Genomic DNA, 20,456 nt, shown 5'->3' with positions numbered 1-20,456 from the left:
AGGTTGAATGGACCCTTCTACAGGGGTCATTTGAGACTATCAGAAACTATAGTATTTACATTATAATTCTTAACTCTAGCAAAATTTGTTGTGAAGTAGCAACAAAAGTAATTTTATATGGTTTAGAACCACCACAATATGAGGAACAGTATATGTTAAGGGGTTGCAGCATTAGGAAGGTTGAGAGCCACTGATCTAGGACATGGAGGGGTCTGTGGTACTGTTCTCCAAAGAGTTCCTGCCCCAAATTCACACTTATCAAGACTAAACATGAAAGTGACAGTGCCTAATCAGATCTCTTTTCCGGTTACAGCAGGCCTTGGAATCTAGGAGAGATGGCCAAGAGCCTCAATTTGTCTTCTGTTTTCCCGACAAAGACAACTCTAGTCTGTGCAGTGCAGTTTCCTGTTGATATCTTAGCTTCCCCAACCTATCCATCAATGGAGATGTTTTCTGGTTCTTCCCAGCATGGATCTGGTGCTTGTTGTCTTAGGGATGTGTCATCTATTCCAGTCTCCCTTCACAGCACCTTGGCAAAATGAGAAATCCCTAATTCCTTTTGAAATGGGCAAACTCTTTATCCCACAGTCACCTGTCCAGCATGCTTTGCCCCAGCCAGAGATCACGGCTCAGCTACTTTAGATCCCACCTATAAGAGTGACACTGCATTAAAGCAGACAGCATGAACTGATGCAGCATAGTGTGATCCACACAGTGATAGGAATGTGGTCACAACACAGAGGAAGAGTCACTGAGTATAAGCCATCTAGGAAGGCAGGAGTGATGGACAGCATCCGTGAGCTCAGAGCATAAGGTTTGGTGAGCCTGTGTAAGTTGTACAAGGTCAGAGACTTAGACTCCTGCAAAGAAGGACCACTTGTTAAGAAAGGAACAATTTTGTAAGGCTTTTAAAATGACAGATTCTAAATGCAGAACGTTTGAGTAAGTTTTTCCAGAGAGATAGAAGGTGATACGATCAGTAATTGAGCCTAGGCATTGCATTAGGGGGCAGCAGTGGGGCATCAGATAGACCTTTGCATCAAGCTAAGCAACTTGAATTGTCTCCTGTCAAAGAGGTTCCTAAAGCTTTAATGGATGGAGCAGCCTCACATCCTCTCTAACTTACCCTGTTCAAAAACCACAAACTGCCAAACTGGAGTGAAGGTTTAGCAATAATTGTCATCTACAATGGGCATGTCTAGGGCAAAGACAGCACATTTAAAGCTGCTTATGATTCCAGAAGAAAAGGACAGCCCAATAGAAAAACAAGGAAGTAAAGCAACAGGCAACACACACACACACACACACACACATGTACTCGCACACGCAAGCACATGCACACACTCATACACACAAAGATGCTAAAGGAATGCAAATGGCCTACAAACATAGGAAAAGTTTCCCAGCCAATTAAGCATTTAATGATTGAAATGACAGTGAATACTATCTTTCATCAGACTGACAAAAGGAAAAGACGGCTAACAGCAAGCACCAGCACGGCACTGATGTGGGCTTGGTGTGAAGGTTTATGCAACCATTTTGGAAGGCAATTTGGAAATTTAAAGTGTAAAATGTGCCTGGTGTGAGGGAGCATTCAGGGAGTCTATGCAGGAATATTCTCCTTGAGTTCAAGGCCAGCTTGGATTACGGAGTGAGTTCTGAGCCAGCCCAACCTACATAAGAGACATGTCTTAAAGAAAATTAAAACACTTGGTGGCAGCAGGTACACACACCTTTATTCCCAGCACTAGGGAGGCAGAGGCAAGTAGATCTCTGTTAGTTGGAGGCCAGCATGGTCCACAGAGTTAGTTACAGGACAGACAAGGCTATACAGAGAATCCTGTCTCAAAACAACAACAACAACAAAAAACCAACAACAAAAATCCCAACCAACCAACCAAACAAACAAACAAACAAAGAAATAAAATAAATATTCACATCATTGGGAGTAACATCTCCACAAGAAGAGGAAGACACTCATTGCAACATTGTAACATCAAGAATGGCTGGGGGGTGATGGGGGAACACGGGACCCAGGTTGATAGGTAGTTGTCAGTGGGAAATTAATACTATACTTTTTATTTTAACAAGAACAAAACTATAGTACGGGTGGGAGAAATGGCTCATCAGTTAAGAGCACTGTCTTGAGGTCAATTCCCAGCAACTACATGGTGGCTCATAACCATCCATACTGGGATCTGATGCCCTCTTCTGGCATACAGATATATTTAAAATCTTCAAACAAAACAAAAAGCACTGTAGTATAATAGCAGCTAAGAAAATGGAAGTTAGTACCATGGAGACAGCTGAACAATTGTGAGCCCTTCCTGCTGCTGCGGAGGACCGAGGTTCTGTCCCAGCATCTACATAACAGTTCACAGCCATCTGCAACTCCAGTTCCAGGAGATCTGGTGCCCTCTGCTGACCTCTGTGAGTACAAGACATGCACGTGGTGCACAGACATACATGCAGGCAAGACATCCATATGCATAAAAATTAACAAACCTTTAAAGAAAAGAAGAACCAGAACTTCCTTTGTATAAACTAATGTGGACTTATTGTTAAGTAGAAAATGAGAGAGCCCAAGATTGACACATGTATAGCAACATACATTAAAGTACACTTAACTAAACACAACGCTGTTTGTTAATTTTTATATGAGCTCATATCTATGCATAGAAAGGTTTAGAAGGGGCTTTGAAATATACATAAAATGGTAATGGTGGCAGGGGACTAAACATCTATCTAACACTGTGATTTCCATTAGCAGAATCTCTTTCTGTGTTATTTGTGGGGTTTATTTTCATTTCAATAAACATAGAGCTGAATTTGAAACCCACTAACACACCAGCTTCCATGTAAAGCACCGTGGCCAATCCTCAATGAACGGGCAGAGCCCACCTCTGAGGGGCTCTCAGGCTGGCGTGAGCATGGCTCCAATGGAGTAGGGGCATACTCCTGAAATACAGGCACGTGGGAAGCTGAAGCAGGAGGATTTTGAGAGTTCCAGGCCAACAAAAGAAGACAACAATAACAACAAACTTGCTGGCTCACCAGTGGGCAGGGGGAGCCGCTGCAGTTGGTTAGAGAAGGTCTGGAAGGCTGGGAGGCCATGTGTGGGAGGAGAAGCAAGGCCCGGGTAGCAAGTGGTGTGGGGGCTCTGTGAACAAGCTGCCTAAAATTTGACAGAGGAAATAAATTTGGTGTCGTGCCAGTGTGCCAGGCTAGGTGAGGAGCGAGCCCAGATGAGAGCTAGTGAGTGCACCAGTCTCTCACCCCAGGGCAGGTGGAGGGTCTGGTGCAGTGCTCAACCTTCCTAATGCTGCTGCTTGCCCTTTAATACAGTTTCTCATGTTGTGGTGACCCCCAACCATAAAACTAACTTAGTTGCTACTCCGTAGCTGTAATTTTGTAACTGCTATGAATCGTAATGTAAGTATCTGTGTTTTCTGATGGTCATTCAATCTCCCCAAAGGGGTCGTGACCCACAGGTTGAGAACCACTGATCTATGGTAAATCTTGGAGAGGGAAATGAGCCTGAAGGAATCATTGAATTGAAATGAAAAGGACACACGAGGGCTAAAGTCAAAGTGATCTGAGGCCAGGCTTCCTATCGGAATGCTCACGGAGGTATCTGCAAGTCAAAATGCCACCAATTGGCCAGGTTCTTTCTCTGGGAGCTGTAGAGACCAGATCAGGGCCCATTCACTGTAGAGAAGACATTGTCCTTTACCCTTCTGTACCTACTATATTGTCTGGGTCTTCAGGATGAGCTGGCCAAGGGCAGCACATAGTTCTCTGGCTTCCAGCCATCAGACTCACAGGTTTCCCGGAATGGCTGACACAGGCCACTCTGTTCTTTTGAATCTGAGACTATGTAGCAGTAGAGGCCTAAATTAATTAAGTAATGCTGAAGCCTTGGGGCCCTCCCAAGGCAGCACACAGGGGAGGGGGTTGGTGAGGCCTGAGAACACTCTACCCCACCCCCATCCCCAGTGCTGGAATCCAGAGGCTCCTGAGTGTCATTGGAACCAAGCCTGCACTTAAGTGCTTCCACAGAGACAAAGAAATAATAAATCAAGAGCAGGCACCCCGCCCACGCACTGCTAACCACCACACAAACCTGCTTCTCCACAGACACCCAGGCAGTTTGCCTCTCAGAAATGAAGCCAGCATAGGCTGTTCCCTCCGTCCACAGCAGCACCTACAGACCCATGACCTCAAGAAGACACTGCAGCAGAATGACTGTTTCCATCCTCTCTCCAGACTCCCCTTTACCAGAACTCCACACTCTCTACCCACTCCCCGCGGCACTGATCCAGAATGGAACAGATTTTGTTTTATCAGACTAAGGCCACAGCTGTGTCCACTGAATAAAACGAGAAGAAAGGTTGTCATTCAAAACCCACCAACCAGTCTGAAGCCATTCAAGGTAAAAATGAAGATCTTACTGAGTCTCAAGCACTGATCCCTGAGACCATGTGGTGAGATCCTTGTGCCTGTTCCTGCTGCAGCTGGATGGCCCTGTGACTAGGAGATGAACATGGGAGCCAGAGTTGACTGGATGAGTTACTTCACTATGATGTCCCCAACTATAAAAGGGTAATATGAATGTTGATGAGACAATTAAGTGAGTTAATACGTGCCTTTCACACTGCCTGATACATTGCTCTTCTTACAGATTTAATAAAGAAATCCCTTCCTTCACTCAGTCATCTTGCATCAAATGTACCCTGTAGTAACAATTTCTACAATCTGTGTGGAAAGGAGAAAAAAAAATGCTTCTATTTTTCCTCCAAGACTGAATAGGAAATTTCCTCTTGTCTATAAATTATGCTCAAATATAGGAGTCTCAAGAAACGAGTTAACCAAGCACCTGTATGAGGAAAAAGCCACAGGCACAGAAACACAGCAAGGACGGGGCCCCTGGGAGGCTGCCAAGCAGCAAACTGTCCAGCACCACGGACAGTTCCAGCGAGCCGCGAGGCCTGGAAGGGATGTTATTCTTAATGCCCTGGCACATCTGGGAGAGGGAGCTTTTTGCTGAAGGGAATCCTCCCCTGACTTTGACCCCTGAATCCTTCAAATGTTAAGGCTCTGCCTTCTTATTTGAAGCTAAATAAAGGTATTTAGGGACCTGGAAGGAGCCAGCCCAGTGCCTTCCTCCGGTTTTTATGCCTCTTGCCCTTATTCTGCCAAGGTATGCCACACTGCAGATAGAGTGACACAGGCATAATGAAACACAAGGAAAATGGAGGTGGCATGAAGACCATGAAGCAGGTCTCAACAGCTTTGAACCTCAGACAAACGACCAGCTCCCTTCTCCATGCCTAGTTCCCTACAGGGGTATGTGATGGGGGTGGGGGCAGATAGTGTCAACACTGTCCCAGGGTTGAGGAAGGATGAAGTAAGAGTACACCCATGGCCCTGGCACAGAACAAGTGAATCTGCATCTTAACATAGAGGCATGGAGGAACAGAGAGTTGGGTGTGAATCTCAAAATGAATCGGCTTCATTCTCAGGAACAGCTATGGATTATTACGTGGGCCAGAGAGCTGAGAGACAAGGTCTGCTGCTTGCTAGCACTGGGAAGTTTCTTTTCTGAAAGCATCTACTGTCCATTAACCACTAGAAAGAAAACTGCTGCCTCCAGTGTCATCCTGCCTCCTGATTTCATTCAGACAGAGCGACAGACAATACATAAATAAATAATCGCTACGTGTAGGATGGAGAATACCTCTTTAAAAACCACCAGTGGGGCTTTCGTAGAAAAATCAGAGGAACCCAGAGTGTTCTTAAACTTGACTGTCTGGAGAGCCAAGCAGGTAACAGACAGAGTTCATGGAGCAAGCTGAGGGGAAACCAGTTGCTGAGGTCTGTGCTATAAACAAAGGCGGTGGGATAATATTTAAAGTAGTTTCACTGCACTTTCTGCAATGTGAATTTTGGTGACTTCCTGATGAACAGAGGCCAAGTGGCTCAGGGGTAGGGACACTGTGACTTGCCCAATGCTATCCATAGCCATGGCTGTCCCCATATTTAGGCTTCTTTCCTCATTTTGAGGGCAGTTGGGCCATCACATGGCATGTGACTGGGCATCTCTCTACTTAGGCGAGTCTCTTCCTTTCGGGAGTACCTGTGTATGGGTTGAGAGGTTGGACACTAGACCATCTGGCTGCTGCCTCTCTCCCCGACTCTGGTCTCCATCACCTCATCTTGCAGCTGGCTTAAGAAGAGAAGCCAACTTTCCAGCTCTTTCTGTATCTTCCACCAGCCCAGACAGAGACCAGGCTCACAATGCCTACCCAATTGAAGAATAAGTCAGAGAGTCAGGATGCTCCTGGTGTCTATCTGCTCTTCACAAGACCCTCCACTGTGACATGAGCACAAGGCCACACGTGCTATGGCAACAACGGCAAATACTGATGTTTCACATCATGCATGTACCACACCCTAAGCTGTAAGTACTCCATTCTACAGATAAATAAAGGGACGGTGGGAAGCAGAAGGAGGAAACAACGGCTCCCTTGGCATTGTTATCTAGTAAGTGGCAGCACTGGGAGCCATCCTATCTGTCTGTCTCTGGAGCCCATCATGATGTCTCCTTCTCGGTGGGAAGCACGGTAGAGGAGACTAGCTTGGGATCTCAAGGCTCCTGTGACTCCAGAAGACAGAGAGAGTCCAATCTCAACAACGTCACCACCACCCCCAATCTCAGCTGACTGGTATCCTCTCTCCTGCTAGTCTGTGGACTGGAACACGGGCCTCGCGTGCCATCTAGGGTCAAAACTGGTCTGAGGACACACTGAGCCCAACGCATAGGCTGATCTGTTCAGCCTGCAAACCAGGACTCTCTGCTGTGCAGCCCTCCCGGAAGGAAGGAGAGCCTTCCTAAGCCTCTACTGACAGCAAAGCTGAGGAGGTCCTGCCGCGTGAGACCCAGAAGCTTCCACGCCACTTGTGAGCCCACTCGGGGCTTGGAGGCTGCCGGGGTGGAGGTGGGGTGGGGAAAATGTAGAAAAGTGGGCGGAGGCTTTCAAGAGCCGAAGGAGGGTAAGGTCTAGGGAAGAGGACCTGGGAGGAGTTAGAATGAGGAGTGGGAGAGTAGAAAGAAAAGGAAAATAGGCGGAGCTGGGGGCGGGGGGGGGGGGGGAAAGACCCGCGCCCGGAAAAGCCGAAAGGGGGAGTCCAGGCAGTGGGAGGTCCAAAAGTGTTAGCGTTGACATCTAGGACCCTGGGTGCAAAGAATGACTCCTCCTCTCAGTCCTCATACCCTCACAGTCGAGAATTAACTGCCAAGACTTTCTGCCTAAGAGCAGGTGGGTCGGAACCAGACCCTGAAGGCTCTGTACCTTCCCCCCTCCCTTCCCGGAGGAGGGGATGAGACGGGCTGGGGGCGGGATTGAGGAAGAGGGTTGCGTGCGCTACGCTTCTGGGTCCTGGCTGCGCGTTCCAGCTGCGAGAACAGATGGAGGCAGCGCGGCTCACCTCGGGGGCTCCGTGCCCGCTGTGCGCCGAAGTCCAGGCTGAGGAGGAGGTCTAGAGCCCCCGGCTCTCCCGTCTCCCACCAGGCTGCGGGGAACCGGCTGCCGCGCCCTTCCTCCCAAGTGGGGGGAAGAACGGAGCTTCACCCCTATAGGTCCCAGAACTAAGGGGAGCATAGGACCGGTTCCTCCCACTGCTCATCCATCCCCAGGGGCTTGTCTAGGACTACTACTCGCCAAGACCCCCTTCCCCTTGCTTCCAGCCTGGGCGCATCTCGGAAGCGGACCCCTGCCCGGACGCGCCCCGCCCCCGGCCCCCTGCCCCCGCCCCGACGACGTCCTATTAGCATGAGCGACGCCAGTGGCCCGGGCACCACTCGGGGGCCGAGACTCACCGCGTCATAGCCCCAAGTGGAGGGAGGATTAAAAAAAAAAGAGAGAGAGAGAGAGAGAGGCGGCGGTGGAGGAAGAGGCAAGAGCGGACGCGCGGGGAGGGCTGGAGAGACGGCGGGCGGCGGCAGCATGCCCCTGGGCGGGTGCACACGGCCTCTCTGCACGGCAGGGGATGCTCCTGCTCTCTCTGGGCACCGCGCGTCCAGTCTCCCGCCTCAGCCCCTCTGCTTGCCGGCCTCCACGGTTGCATCTGAAACAGCGGCAACTGGTCCCCGGAGCATCTAAGAGCTGCGGCGCCGCGCGGGACAATCCTTGCTTTTTTTTTTTTTTTCTGAGCTCGGGGATATGAACCCCACAGCCACCTGAAGCACAGGGGGCGCTACGCGGCTAGGACCGCGCCCCCGAAGTACCGTACCCTAGCCTCCGCACTGCGGGACGCCGACACCCGACTCCGGTGGAGGCATCTTAGGAAGAGCAGCGGGTAGGGGCATGGAACCCACCGCACCAACCGGCCAGGCCCGGGCGGCGGCCACCAAGCTGTCGGAAGCGGTGGGAGCCGCGCTACAAGAGCCCCAGAGGCAGCGGCGCCTGGTGCTGGTCATCGTGTGCGTTGCACTGTTACTGGACAACATGTTATACATGGTCATCGTGCCCATTGTTCCCGACTATATCGCCCACATGCGTGGGGGCAGCGAGAGCCCCACCCTGGTGTCTGAAGTGTGGGAACCCACCCTGCCGCCTCCCACTCTGGCTAATGCTAGCGCCTACTTGGCCAACACCTCGGCGTCCCCGACGGCCGGGTCGGCTCGGTCAATCCTGCGGCCTCGCTACCCCACAGAAAGTGAAGATGTGAAGATAGGTGTGCTATTTGCCTCCAAGGCCATCCTGCAGCTTCTGGTGAACCCCTTAAGCGGGCCTTTCATTGATCGCATGAGCTACGACGTTCCGCTGCTTATTGGCCTGGGCGTCATGTTCGCCTCCACAGTCATGTTTGCCTTTGCAGAAGACTATGCCACGCTCTTCGCGGCGCGCAGTCTACAAGGCCTGGGCTCAGCCTTCGCGGACACGTCTGGCATTGCCATGATCGCCGACAAGTATCCTGAGGAGCCTGAGCGTAGTCGTGCTCTGGGTGTGGCTCTAGCCTTCATCAGTTTTGGAAGCCTAGTGGCTCCACCGTTTGGGGGCATCCTCTACGAGTTCGCGGGCAAGCGTGTACCCTTTCTAGTGCTCGCCGCCGTGTCACTCTTCGACGCGCTCCTGCTCCTGGCGGTGGCTAAGCCCTTCTCGGCTGCGGCTAGGGCGCGGGCTAACCTGCCCGTGGGCACACCTATCCATCGTCTCATGCTAGACCCTTACATCGCTGTGGTAGCCGGCGCACTTACGACTTGTAACATTCCCCTTGCGTTCCTCGAGCCCACCATAGCCACGTGGATGAAACACACAATGGCAGCATCCGAATGGGAGATGGGCATGGTTTGGCTGCCGGCTTTCGTGCCACACGTATTAGGCGTCTACCTCACCGTGCGCCTAGCGGCGCGCTATCCACACCTTCAGTGGCTGTATGGCGCTCTCGGGCTAGCGGTAATTGGAGTGAGCTCTTGCGTCGTACCTGCCTGCCGCTCTTTCGCGCCGTTAGTGGTCTCGCTCTGCGGCCTCTGCTTCGGCATCGCATTAGTGGACACGGCGCTCCTACCCACGCTCGCCTTTCTGGTGGACGTGCGCCACGTATCAGTCTATGGCAGTGTCTATGCCATAGCTGACATCTCCTATTCTGTGGCCTACGCACTCGGGCCCATAGTGGCAGGCCATATTGTTCACTCGCTTGGCTTTGAGCAGCTCAGCCTTGGCATGGGCCTGGCCAACCTGCTCTACGCACCAGTCTTACTGCTCTTGCGTAACGTGGGCCTCCTTACACGCTCGCGTTCCGAGCGCGATGTGCTGCTTGATGAACCGCCGCAGGGTCTGTACGACGCGGTGCGCCTGCGTGAGGTGCAGGGCAAGAACGGCAGCGAACCTGGTAGCCCGCCTGGCCCTTTTGATGGGTGCGAGGATGACTACAACTACTACTCCCGCAGCTAGCAGACCAGCTTCTCTCTACCCTCCCCATTTAGGTCAAGGTGGTCATTCTGCAAGAGCACTGGCCAACTTTGGCTTGGGGCCTATCTCCTCTAATGTGTACCCTAGCCCCTCCCCGGTCCTGAATTCCTTTGCAGAAATCCCTTCTCCGTGACCCCTCCTAGTCTAACCCCCTCCCAAACACACTCGTATTCATTGAGAGAATGGAGTAGGGAGGCATAAGAAGCTATTGGGCTCTTAGCAGAGAGGTGTGCAGGTGATCACCAATCACCTACTGAGAACCCCCAAATAGAGTCATGCATCTGTCTGTTCTTGCGGATCTTTCCAGTGCCAAACTTGGTCTATTGCACCCCGGTGCCTCCGGCCTGAATTAATAAAACCATATCTGTCCGAGGAGGCCGAGTCTCTTTACTGATGAGGGATGGGCGGTGTGGCACAAAACCTAAGAACGGAAAAGGCTGCCTGGGTTTCCACACGTTCAATCCAGACCTGAGGAGGGGTGGAAGCCTTGAAGCGCCTTACTGCCTGGTTAAGGAAACAAACCCAAATCCCCAAAGAGGACTCTCCCCCATGGATATTCAGAACACACACACACACACACACACACACACACACACACACACACACACACACGAACAATAGTGATAGTCTCTCCTTTCCAAGCACAGCATAGCGCCTGGAGGTTCCACCCGAGGGAGCCTGAGGATCTGCCTGGCTTTGAAGGACAGCTGGCACCAGGGGCTTTCCATTCCTGGACTGGGTTTTTCTACACAGTGGGACCTTGCCTCATCTTGTTGAGAAAGGAGCACGAAGGGCTCTGTTTTCTGCAGAAAAGAAGAGGTAGTCCCCATTTTTTAGGGTCCCAGCCTAATGACAGCGTTCACCAAGGATCCAGACTCTATTGTCTGAAGAATGAGAGAACAGTTACCTGTGGGTCTTTTCTCAGTCATGAAAGTTTTAATGGAAAATGGTGCTAATCCCTAGTCCACCCTGTCCTGAATACAAGTGGCCCCTCAGGGATGTCAGGGGGTTTCCCATTCTTGATTTCCTATGACAGAGGTCCAGGCTGAAGGCAGTACACTCATTCCTGAATCCTGCTGCCTGCACATGGAACCCTCTGATTTCAGGGTGGAAAGACAGTTGGGTTAGGGTAACTGGTTTTGCAGGGAAAAGGTCTGCAATTGGTGTGTGTGTGTGTGTGTGTGTGTGTGTGTGTGTGTGTGTGTGTGTGTCCTTGTTTGAGTCTTCTTGTATGAGAGGTGTGGTGGTAGGGGGAGTACTCTGTCTGTCTGTCTGTCTGTCTGTCTGTCTGTCCTTGTCTGATTCTGCTTGTGTGAGGCTGGGGAGTATGTTGCCTTTGAGGAGTGTCTGTGGGCTTCTGGTTGAGGCTCTAAACAACCTCTACCAGCCATCAGAGTAGACCAAGTCGGTAGTCCCTTTTCTGCTCCTCCTTTCCCAAAGAGTCTGCAGCAATAGGATGGTAAAAGAAAAAAGAAGTGAGATCCCACTGTGGCCAACCAACTCCTTAATTTTTAGTATTTTAAATGAGTGCAGTAAGGTTTCAGCCTTATGAGGAGGGGCAACATTTCTTCTGACTCAAGCACTCCCCAGGGTTCTGCATAAGTAGCTTCCCAGGAGACTGTACTGATGGGGGGGGGGGGTATGGGGACAGGACAGAGGCTGGGGTGGGGCGGTGGGCAGGCAATGTTCTGAGCCCTTTTCCAGGGCCTAAATCTGATGCCAGTGCAGGAACTCATCCAGGAAGCTGTCCTGGGCAGGTTTTGAGGGCAGAAGATGGGAATCGCAGGGCAGAGCGTGGGGTAGGGGGAGCAGTGGACTGTGAGGAAGAGAGGCAGGGAGGAAGAGGGAGAGGGAAAAAAGAGAAGGGGGGAGGGAGGAGGGAGGGGAGGGAACCGAGAGAGGTGTGGCTGGTTTGCTTGCAGTCAGTCAGTCGGGGCGGCTGCTGGGATCTGGCTACGTCGTTGGAGGCTCTACTACAGAACCTAGGCGGCGGGCCCCAACCTCTGGCACTGCTGCCACCCCCTCCCTGGTTCTTCTGGCCCACGCAGCCATCTCCAGTCCTGCTTGGTGTGGAACAGCGCCGGTTCGGCGCGGAACAGCCTAGGAGAGCAGGTGAGAAGGGCTGGGCAGCGGCGCGCTGGCGCGAAGAGCTGAAGCGCCCGCGGACTCAGGCGTTGTCCCTCCGGGGGAGGTATCCTTCTCCGGAGGAGCTGTCCACGGAGGGACAGCTCCCAGGCCCAGAGGCTCCGGGATGCTCAGAGTCTACAGCATCCCAGGCACCAGTAGTCGTCGTCGGGGTACATCTAGTAGACTGCGGGATTCGGAATTTGGCTGCAAGGATGCCTGGGCTGGGAGGGTTTGATTATCAGGGCTTGGGGCTCCCCTTATCTTTACCCGTCTTTACTTTTACTTTGCCTAACATCTGCCAAGCCCAAGGTCCATGGTTTTGGCTTGTAGTGCATTTGGCTTGGGGCATTGATAATATCCCTGGGCCTCAGTTTTCTCCAGCCATTCTTGGGAAGGCGGGGGAGTGCTGGCGTTAAGTGCCACATCTGCAGGAGTGGCAGCACTGAGAACCTGGGAAACCAGATCAGACTGGTGTTGGACCTTCAGGGCAGAGCAGAGAACCTCCCAAGTGCCCCCCCCCCCCCCCCCCAGCCAGGCCAATAGAAGCAGAAATGGGAGGGTACCAAACCACAGAAAGACAAATACATACAAATTCTCTCAGTCTGGGCCAAGGAGCTTAGAAGGAAGGAGCTGGAGGTTGGAAGGAACAGTGGAATATCCATCGGAATGTCAGCTGGCAGGGGTCCATTCTCCTCTCCAAGATATGGTGTCATTAAGATCTGGCCATTGTTTTCCCTTGCCCACCACTGAGATGGCACAAAAGGAGATGTAAGGTGTATAATCAGTACAGCCTTTATTAACTTGACCTTGTCTTGGTTGACCCTGAAAAGTAATCAACAGAACACCCACACACTCAATTCTAGGTACAGTGGTCTCAAGGACTACTGTGCTGGAGTGCACTGTATAAGGCCTTTCCATCCTCTGTTCAGTGGCACCAGGCATCTGCAAACTCTTCTAGACTTGGGTCTGGTTCTTCCACCTTTCTGGATGGTCTCTCCCCCGACCAACTGAGCCTTATGTCAGCACCTGGCTGCTGCTGGTGGTGGCCCAATAGGTTAAATATCAGCTTTAACCTCTTGAGGGCTAATAAAGGGTAGGTTGGTAGAAATCTTGACTGCATCTGTGCAGGTTTTGGTTTAGTGGGGCAGAAAGTGTACCCTACAGTTCTAAAAATCTGGCCTTGTGTCCTTAGGTTAGCTTATTTCTAGTGCATCTCCCAAATTAATCTGCCTTTCCCAAGGATGTCAGGAGACTCTAGAGGCCCTGACTACCTCCTCTTCAGTAGGTATCATGCCCTTCCATAGTCCGCTTATACCCAACCTTGGAGCCTGCTGCCCACAAATTATCCAAGTTAACACTCTGCTAAAAGACCCAGGGTCCTCAAGCAGCTCAGAATGTCACCCAGAATACAGTCTTAGAATACTTGTGGCCGTTCAAGCACACTCTCATACACACACAAACACACACACACACACACACACACACACACACACACGGGGTGGGAGAGCTTTCTGAGCTCACAGCCCCTCTACTCCATACCAGACCCAAGCCAGGCATCCTAGAGGGAAATCTGATCCCAGTGGATATGGTTTTGCATGTGAGAGCTACGGTCTTGTGGGGAAAGTTGACATTGGGGAGAAATTGATGTTGAGTTCCAGGCAAACCAATCGCTCTAGTGCTCTGATCGTGGTAAACTGGGAGTGGGTAACTCCAGCCCAGCGCCTCCCGATGAAACCTGGGATGGTCAGCCTTGAGTCATAGCAGCTTCATGGAAGCAGGTCCTTGCAGGTGGCTCAAGGCAGGACTCGCTCTCTCTCACCTCTCACCTCGGGATTCTGAGGTTCACTGTGGGCAGGGGCACAGGGCTGAGGTCTGAGATGGCAGTCACAGAGGCACGGGGTTCCCTACACACTACTGTACAGTCAGTGGCTTGTGGTGTGGGGGTAAGGCTATGGGATTCATTCAGGCTCGATGTGATGCTTCTCCTGTGTTCCCAGGTCTACAGCTCTGCTACTCCGAAGCAAGAATTGCTACGATGCCCATCCTGGAAAAGGTCCCCCAAAAGATGCCTGTGAAAGCTTCTAGCTCTGAGGAGGAGCCGGTGAGTCACCTTTTGAGCCGTGTGTCGTATCCCTGATCTCCTCTCACACACACTTATTCCCAGGACATTCTTGAGTGGCACTAGCCCTCAATTGTTTCCAAGCTCTGTATTCTCCTGGGCAGAAGGCTGTCTGATTGGATCTCAAAGCCTTCCTACTGGAGTCTTAGGGCAAAAAACCCAGCAGGAAGCCCAATGGGTAAGACTCGGCTGTTTGTCCTCCATATATCAATTAAAGAAACAATATGTTAAAAAGGCAGAGAAAAGAGGCTTAATCAATTGACACATTGGAAAAATGGTCAGGTAAAGAGATTCAGTGAGTCTAAATCTATCCTCAAGGCATGGTCATAAACTGGACATTTTAGAGGATTAATCAAGATATATGAATATATTCTGGTATCTGATTGTGTGTGTGTGTGTGTGTGTGCAATTAAGCAGTCATGATCAAGACTTAATATGTGGTCTGGATGATCACTATCTCAGCTATGATTCTGCAAAGTGGTCAGAAGTTGTTGCTCTGACCATTTGGGGGAAGCAATTTGGTTGCCAGTGTTTTCCTGGTCCAAAGGGAAGCTTTCTTATTCTGGATAATTGCTCTGCTTTGAAGGATTGTCTGTTCAGTAAGGCTTCTGACTGCACTGTTTTGGGGGTGCAAGATAATTGATGTTTACAACAAGGTCTGGGAAGGTTTAGGCACATTCAGAGGGTCTGGAACTGAGCACTGGAGAATCTGTGGTTAAGTTCCTCTTGGTTTTGTTTTTGAGACAGGATTTCTCTGTGTATCCCTGGCCATCCTGGATCTTGCTCTGTAGATCTGGCTGGCCTTGAACTCACAGAGAACCACCTGCCTCTGACTCCCAGAGTGCTGAGATTAAAGGCATGAGCCACTACCACTCAGCTCAGTTAAGTCCTTCTTTGTACTTTCAGCCGTGTAGACTGGGTACTTAAGGTAAGTTTTGCTGTTGTTATCTCTGTTGTTGTTGTTGGTTTGAGTGCTTATTATGCCTACATGCAGAATCCATCAGGAGTCTCACCCAAAGTAAAGGGAACACACACAAAATGAAGTCAGAGGTGCCAGGTTTGCATCCTCTCTTAGTTGCCCTGAGAGCCAAGTGAGGCAGGTATCAATGCTTTGAGGGCAAAAGCAGTTTCTGACTGCCAGCTACAGCCTTGGGGTGGTGGGGAATGCAGGTAAGCACACCCCTGGCACCAGTTAAGCCTTATCTCTCTCACTTCCCCCAACCTCACTGTACCCCAAGTTCCACTTCAGATGGCTTTAAGCCCAACGTGCTTGCCTAGGCAAAGCTGAACCCCCTTCCCAAGCCCTGGCACATCCCAGCAGCTCCAACTGCTGCCACTGATTCAGCCCAGGAACATCCAAACATCATCTTTTCCACTGGTTTGAAACAACACTACCCTCCCTGGGCAGCCTCCCTCCTGCTCCATCTAGCCTTCCAGATAGAGCAGCACATCTCAGTTCAAGTTCCTGCATGTGCTGGCCCCTCTACCACACCTTTCTCACCCCTCCCTGGTCCTATGAGAACTTCTTGTCTTCTGCCCTTGAACTTGCTTTTTACATTGCCTCAACCTCTATAGCTGACACATGCCTCTGCTGCCTATGGTATCTATGGCATGTCCCTCTCCTCCTCTGTTGTGGGATGTGATTTCCTGGAGGGCATACTCTTTCTCTTCACTGTCTCTAAATCCAGTCCATGGCCTGGCTCATTTGAACCACCTAGAAATTTGCACAGACTACAGAATCCCAAGTCTTAAGTCCATGAGAGTCAAAGAAGGAACCATGCCTGGAACTGAGATGCCTAAGCTGAGATTTGCCAGTTTTATTCACCACCCAGGTTGTACCACAGCACAAGTGAAAGCTCAGGTACTCTAACCAAGCCTGTCACCACTCTTGGCCAGACCACCACCTGGGCTATGCCTACTAGAGATACTTGCCTGTCCCAGCCACACTGACCCCCATAAACAGAAGAGAAGGAGCCAGAGTGGCTGAAGAGGGTCAGCCTAGTTTTCTTGGAGTGGGTTAAACAACACGAAACACTGTCCAGACCCGTCCGTGTATTTGCATTGCTCCCCAGGGCAGCAGCACCAGAGTTTGTTGCTGACAATCTACCTCTAGTCAAAGTAAGTGAACTCCAGGGACAGGACCAGACAGGCAAAGGACTTATTCATCTATCAGTTCTGAGCCTCAGGAGAAGACAGGTGCTTCCAGCAGCCCACCAGGGTAGGGTGAGCCCTTGGCTACCTGAGAGAAACAATTCACCACTTTACAGAGAAGAAGCCCCTGGAGAAGGGTACCCTGCCCTATGCCAACTGTGTACAACTCAACAACAGCATGAAAAATCTCACTTCTCACTTATCTATTATCTGAGAGAGGGAAACAGGAGGGAAGAGCAGAAAGACCGTGAGGGAGATGGGAGGAAAACCACAGGAAAAGGAGGGGAAGTGAACTGGGGGGGGGGGGGTGGCTCAGCAGTATCTTGCCTAGTATGGGACAGGAGAGGGGAGGGGAAGAGAGGAGAGGGGAGGGGATACATGGGGAGGGGAAAGGGAACAGGGGAGGGGAGTAGAGGAAATACATTAAGTAAAAATTACTATGTGACCTGGGATTAGTTTCTCCACACTGTGGGTCTCAGTTTCCCCATCTGTAATGGGGAAAATGAAAAAAATCCCTGCCCTGGCTATGTGACACATTGAAGACAAACATATAAAGCCCCTGGTCAACCATGGTTGATCAGCTGGAACAGGCAGTGCCCATGTCAGGGGATCCCAGTGGGGCTTCCTTTCTGACTCTCACCTCACTTGGAACCCAGAGACCATAGGCTTCTTCTTGGGATTCCTTTTGGAGGGACCAGACCAGTTAACCAAACATAATATCTGTTTGTTAGAAGCAATTGTTTTTCTCTTATTTTCTTGGGGCCCATCAGGTAGGAAGAATTGTGTCCTATGGATGAACAAGACTGAAGCTTGGAGAGATCTGGGCAGGAAAGACTTGCACTGTGCCTTACCCGACTCTGGCCCCATCATGGAACCAATCATTTGCCTGGGTTTCATACCTGGAAGCATTTGAAACAAGAGGCACTGGGCAGAAATAGCCACTACCCCAGGAAGTCTTTCCAGGAAGTCGGTCATGTCCCCACCCAAGGCCATCTTAACTCACCTGACTCTCTCTGTAAGAGCAGCACTTTCCAGTCCGGAAAGCATGCAGGCTCTTGAGCCCCAGCTGGGAAGAGCTCCTATGTGGAGGGTGACCAGCAGTCAGCAGTACCGCCAATGATCTTTCATCCCAGACCCATCCTTTATGGGCTGTTAGCACATTCACATCTGTCATCCTTTCCATCCTGTGAGAGGATCATTTTTCACAGAAGAACTAGGCCCTTACAGAGGGAGAGACTTTCCCAAGGACATACAACTGATCTGTAGCAAGGTCAGGGTGTGAACCCGGGTCTGTTTGGTGCCAACAGCAGAGTCAGGGTGTGAGCCCAGGCCTAGCATCTGCATTTTGTGCCTTCTTGAGACCTAGGGACAGTATGGCAGCAGGGATAGCAAACAGGAGGGCCCTTCATTTATAATTCTTCTGAGCTACTCCCAGGAAATAGGTCCAAGAATGGGGAATGCAGACAGAGCAGGAGACATGTTCTGGCATCAACTCAGGGGCAGGTATGAACCATATTAAAGGAAAGGAACTCTCTTTTCCAGGATTTACCTAAATTGCCAGTGCCCCCACTGCAGCAAACCCTGGCCACCTACCTGCAGTGCATGCAGCACCTGGTACCCGAAGAGCAGTTCAGGAAGAGCCAGGCCATCGTGAAGCGGTTTGGGGCCCCTGGTGGCCTGGGAGAGACCCTGCAGGAAAAACTCTTGGAGAGACAGGAGAAGACAGCCAATTGGGTAAGGATTCCTGGACAGAGCTGACAAGAGACCTCTGGACAGGGAAGGAGGAAGAAAGGATATGGGTGAGGGCAAGAGGTAATGGGCTTGGAAGGAGACAGAGATGGGTGGTAGACAGGAACACATCGGTAGCATAGGTTGGGTGACTGTAAAGGGGGGAGGCAGGCAAGATGAAAGGGGACTGGAAGAGGAGATCAGAGAATGTAAAAGGTGATGAGAGATGAGAGACTGGGAGAGATGGGACACAGCTAGGGACAGGGACAGGGAAAGATGGGGGTAGAGCTTGAAAGTCAAAGTTGACTGACAGACAGATAGGACTAAGGCACAAGGACAGGTAGTGGGCAGGGATGCGTCACTGAAGATGGGAAAAGAGGAAGGGGTAAAGAAGATGCAATGGAGTGACAGTGAAGAGCAGACTTGGAGGACCAAGAAGATGCAGGCTCATCACATAGCTGGGGCTTAGTGCATTCGTGGAATAGAAGGATGGATGAATGGATGGATGGATAGAAGGATGGAAGGGTAGGTGGATGGATGGATGGATGGATGGATGGATGGATGGATGGATAGATTATTGACCAAGCAGAGCCTGATTCAGGGTAGACAGAACAGGACTGATGACCTCTGCTAACACAGTGCCTGTTTAGGAGGGGTGTCAGGGGTCAGATGGAATGTCACCCCTCCCTGTGTTCCCTGGCAGGTCTCTGAATACTGGCTGAATGACATGTATCTAAACAACCGCCTGCCCCTGCCAGTCAACTCTAGCCCTGCTGTGATCTTTGCTCGGCAGCACTTCCAAGATACCAATGACCAGCTAAGGTGAGGCCGTGAAGCCCTCTGGGTGCTCAGCAGGGAAATCATCTGAGATGTGGGGCCTGGCCTCACAACAGGAAGGCGAGGCCAGAGCTTGTGCACTGGCTGAGCTTCCTGGGGCCAAGAAACACAAGCCATCTTCTCACAATGCCAGACATCAGGCCAGGGGGAGGTTGGGCGTGCTATCACTCTGTAACAAACACATTTATTAGATTGTGCTACTGGGGACCATGGGCCTCAGGGACCCACACAGCAGTTCTGACCTGGGTCTATGAGCTGTCACTTAAAAGTAATCCTGATTGGGACACGCTGCTGCTCCAGGTGTTTGAGAGTTCTTCTGTGCCCCCTGGAGCCCTGCCTCAGACTCCTGGGGAGGGACATCCCTCCCTGCCGGTGCAGCTACCATCTGCTGCAATTTCAGAGTTCAGTGAGCCGCTGGAGGGGCCTCTAGATGCATTGAGAGTGGTGGTGGTGTGGGTAGGGGCCGGGAAGAAGGCTCTCCCTGTTGGAATCTGTCAGGATTTCATCCTCTTAATGTCTCAGTGGGGTGAACATGGGCACAGCCCAGGCCTAGCTCCCACTTGCCCCCCTCTCCTCTAAAAGGAAGAATGAGGATGGATGGATTCTGAAGACAGTTCTCTAAATTGCATCTGAGGGGCATTTTCTTCCTATGCAATTAAGCCAGGCCTTGTCATCCATAGACAGTTAAGATGGCACTGTCTCCTCGCACCAGTCCCTGAGGCTTTCCTCCCAGGACTAACTTTCCTTTTCATTAGCCACTAAGTGAGTGGCTTGCCCCCAGGAGACTGCATTTCCCAAAAGATCCTGCCACAGAACTGGCCTTGCCTAGGGGGAGCCTCACCCCTCACCTTCCCTTCCCTACCTCTTCAGGCACCTCTTTTTCCTCAAGGTGATTCTAGCTTCCTCTCCCCACCCCACCCCCCAGAGCTAAACCATCCCCAGTTCTTACCAAAGGACCATTTTTAATCCGAGGCCACAGTGGACTGACAGCATTGGGGGAGGGGCAGTGTAACCCACACCCCATTAGTGCACAGGGCCTGGCATATGGCAGGTGATACATGGGTGAGTTTGGAGCAGAGGGAGGGGCATGGAAGGAGAAGGGAAGGGAGGGGGAAGTTAGGAAGGAAGGAAGGAGGAGAGGTGGGAGAGTGGGGGTCGTGGGGCTGGTTTATAACGATCCTCTCTCCACATTCCTGCAGATTTGCAGCCAGCCTCATCTCTGGTGTGCTTAGCTACAAGACGCTGCTGGACAGGTAGGCCGGGGCCCAGCCCAGGATGGTGGGGCTCTTCTTGGCTGTCTCCTCTCACATCTGTCTCCCGAACATACAGGGTGCTTCAGAGGGCAGGGACCTAGTTTTTTATCCAGCTATGTGGTGTCGCCCGCCCGCCCAATGCCAGCACCAGGACACTGCATTAGCTTAGTTCTCCCGGCTGCTAAAGCAAGTGCAGGCTTTCTCTGACCTCTGAAAATGGCCCTCCCTCACGATCTCTTCTGCGATACTGTGAACTAGACACTGTGG

The 20,456-nt window shown here is 51.3% G+C and overlaps 2 protein-coding genes across 2 annotated transcripts in view; both read left to right on the top strand.

Moving 5' to 3' along the window:
* Positions 1-7,839: 7,839 nt before the first annotated feature.
* Slc18a3 (solute carrier family 18 member A3) lies at positions 7,840-10,347 on the top strand. Its single transcript, XM_034498885.2, has one exon. The coding sequence runs from the start codon at positions 8,367-8,369 to the stop codon at positions 9,954-9,956; it is 1,590 nt and encodes a 529-aa protein (XP_034354776.1). The 5' UTR covers positions 7,840-8,366; the 3' UTR covers positions 9,957-10,347.
* A 1,557-nt stretch (positions 10,348-11,904) lies between these two features.
* The window catches only part of Chat (choline O-acetyltransferase), a 55,710-nt gene continuing 47,158 nt past the window's right edge, over positions 11,905-20,456 (top strand). Inside the window, exons 1-5 of the mRNA XM_034498883.2 lie at positions 11,905-12,086; positions 14,099-14,202; positions 17,914-18,105; positions 18,803-18,921; positions 20,136-20,189. Of these exons, the coding sequence (XP_034354774.1) occupies positions 14,137-14,202; positions 17,914-18,105; positions 18,803-18,921; positions 20,136-20,189 (431 nt within the window). The 5' untranslated portion in view covers positions 11,905-12,086; positions 14,099-14,136. The remainder of the gene's footprint in view (positions 12,087-14,098; positions 14,203-17,913; positions 18,106-18,802; positions 18,922-20,135; positions 20,190-20,456) is intronic.

This window comes from Arvicanthis niloticus, chromosome 3, assembly GCF_011762505.2.
Source record: "Arvicanthis niloticus isolate mArvNil1 chromosome 3, mArvNil1.pat.X, whole genome shotgun sequence".
Taxonomy (NCBI): Eukaryota; Metazoa; Chordata; class Mammalia; order Rodentia; family Muridae; genus Arvicanthis; species Arvicanthis niloticus.
Note: the sequence above shows the minus strand (reverse complement) of the source record. Positions and strands in the feature narration are given on the sequence as shown.

Coding starts and splice junctions, on each gene's coding strand:
- Slc18a3 (XM_034498885.2), top strand. CDS start 8,367: ATGGAACCCACCGCACCAACCGGCCAGGCCCGGGCGGCGGCCACCAAG.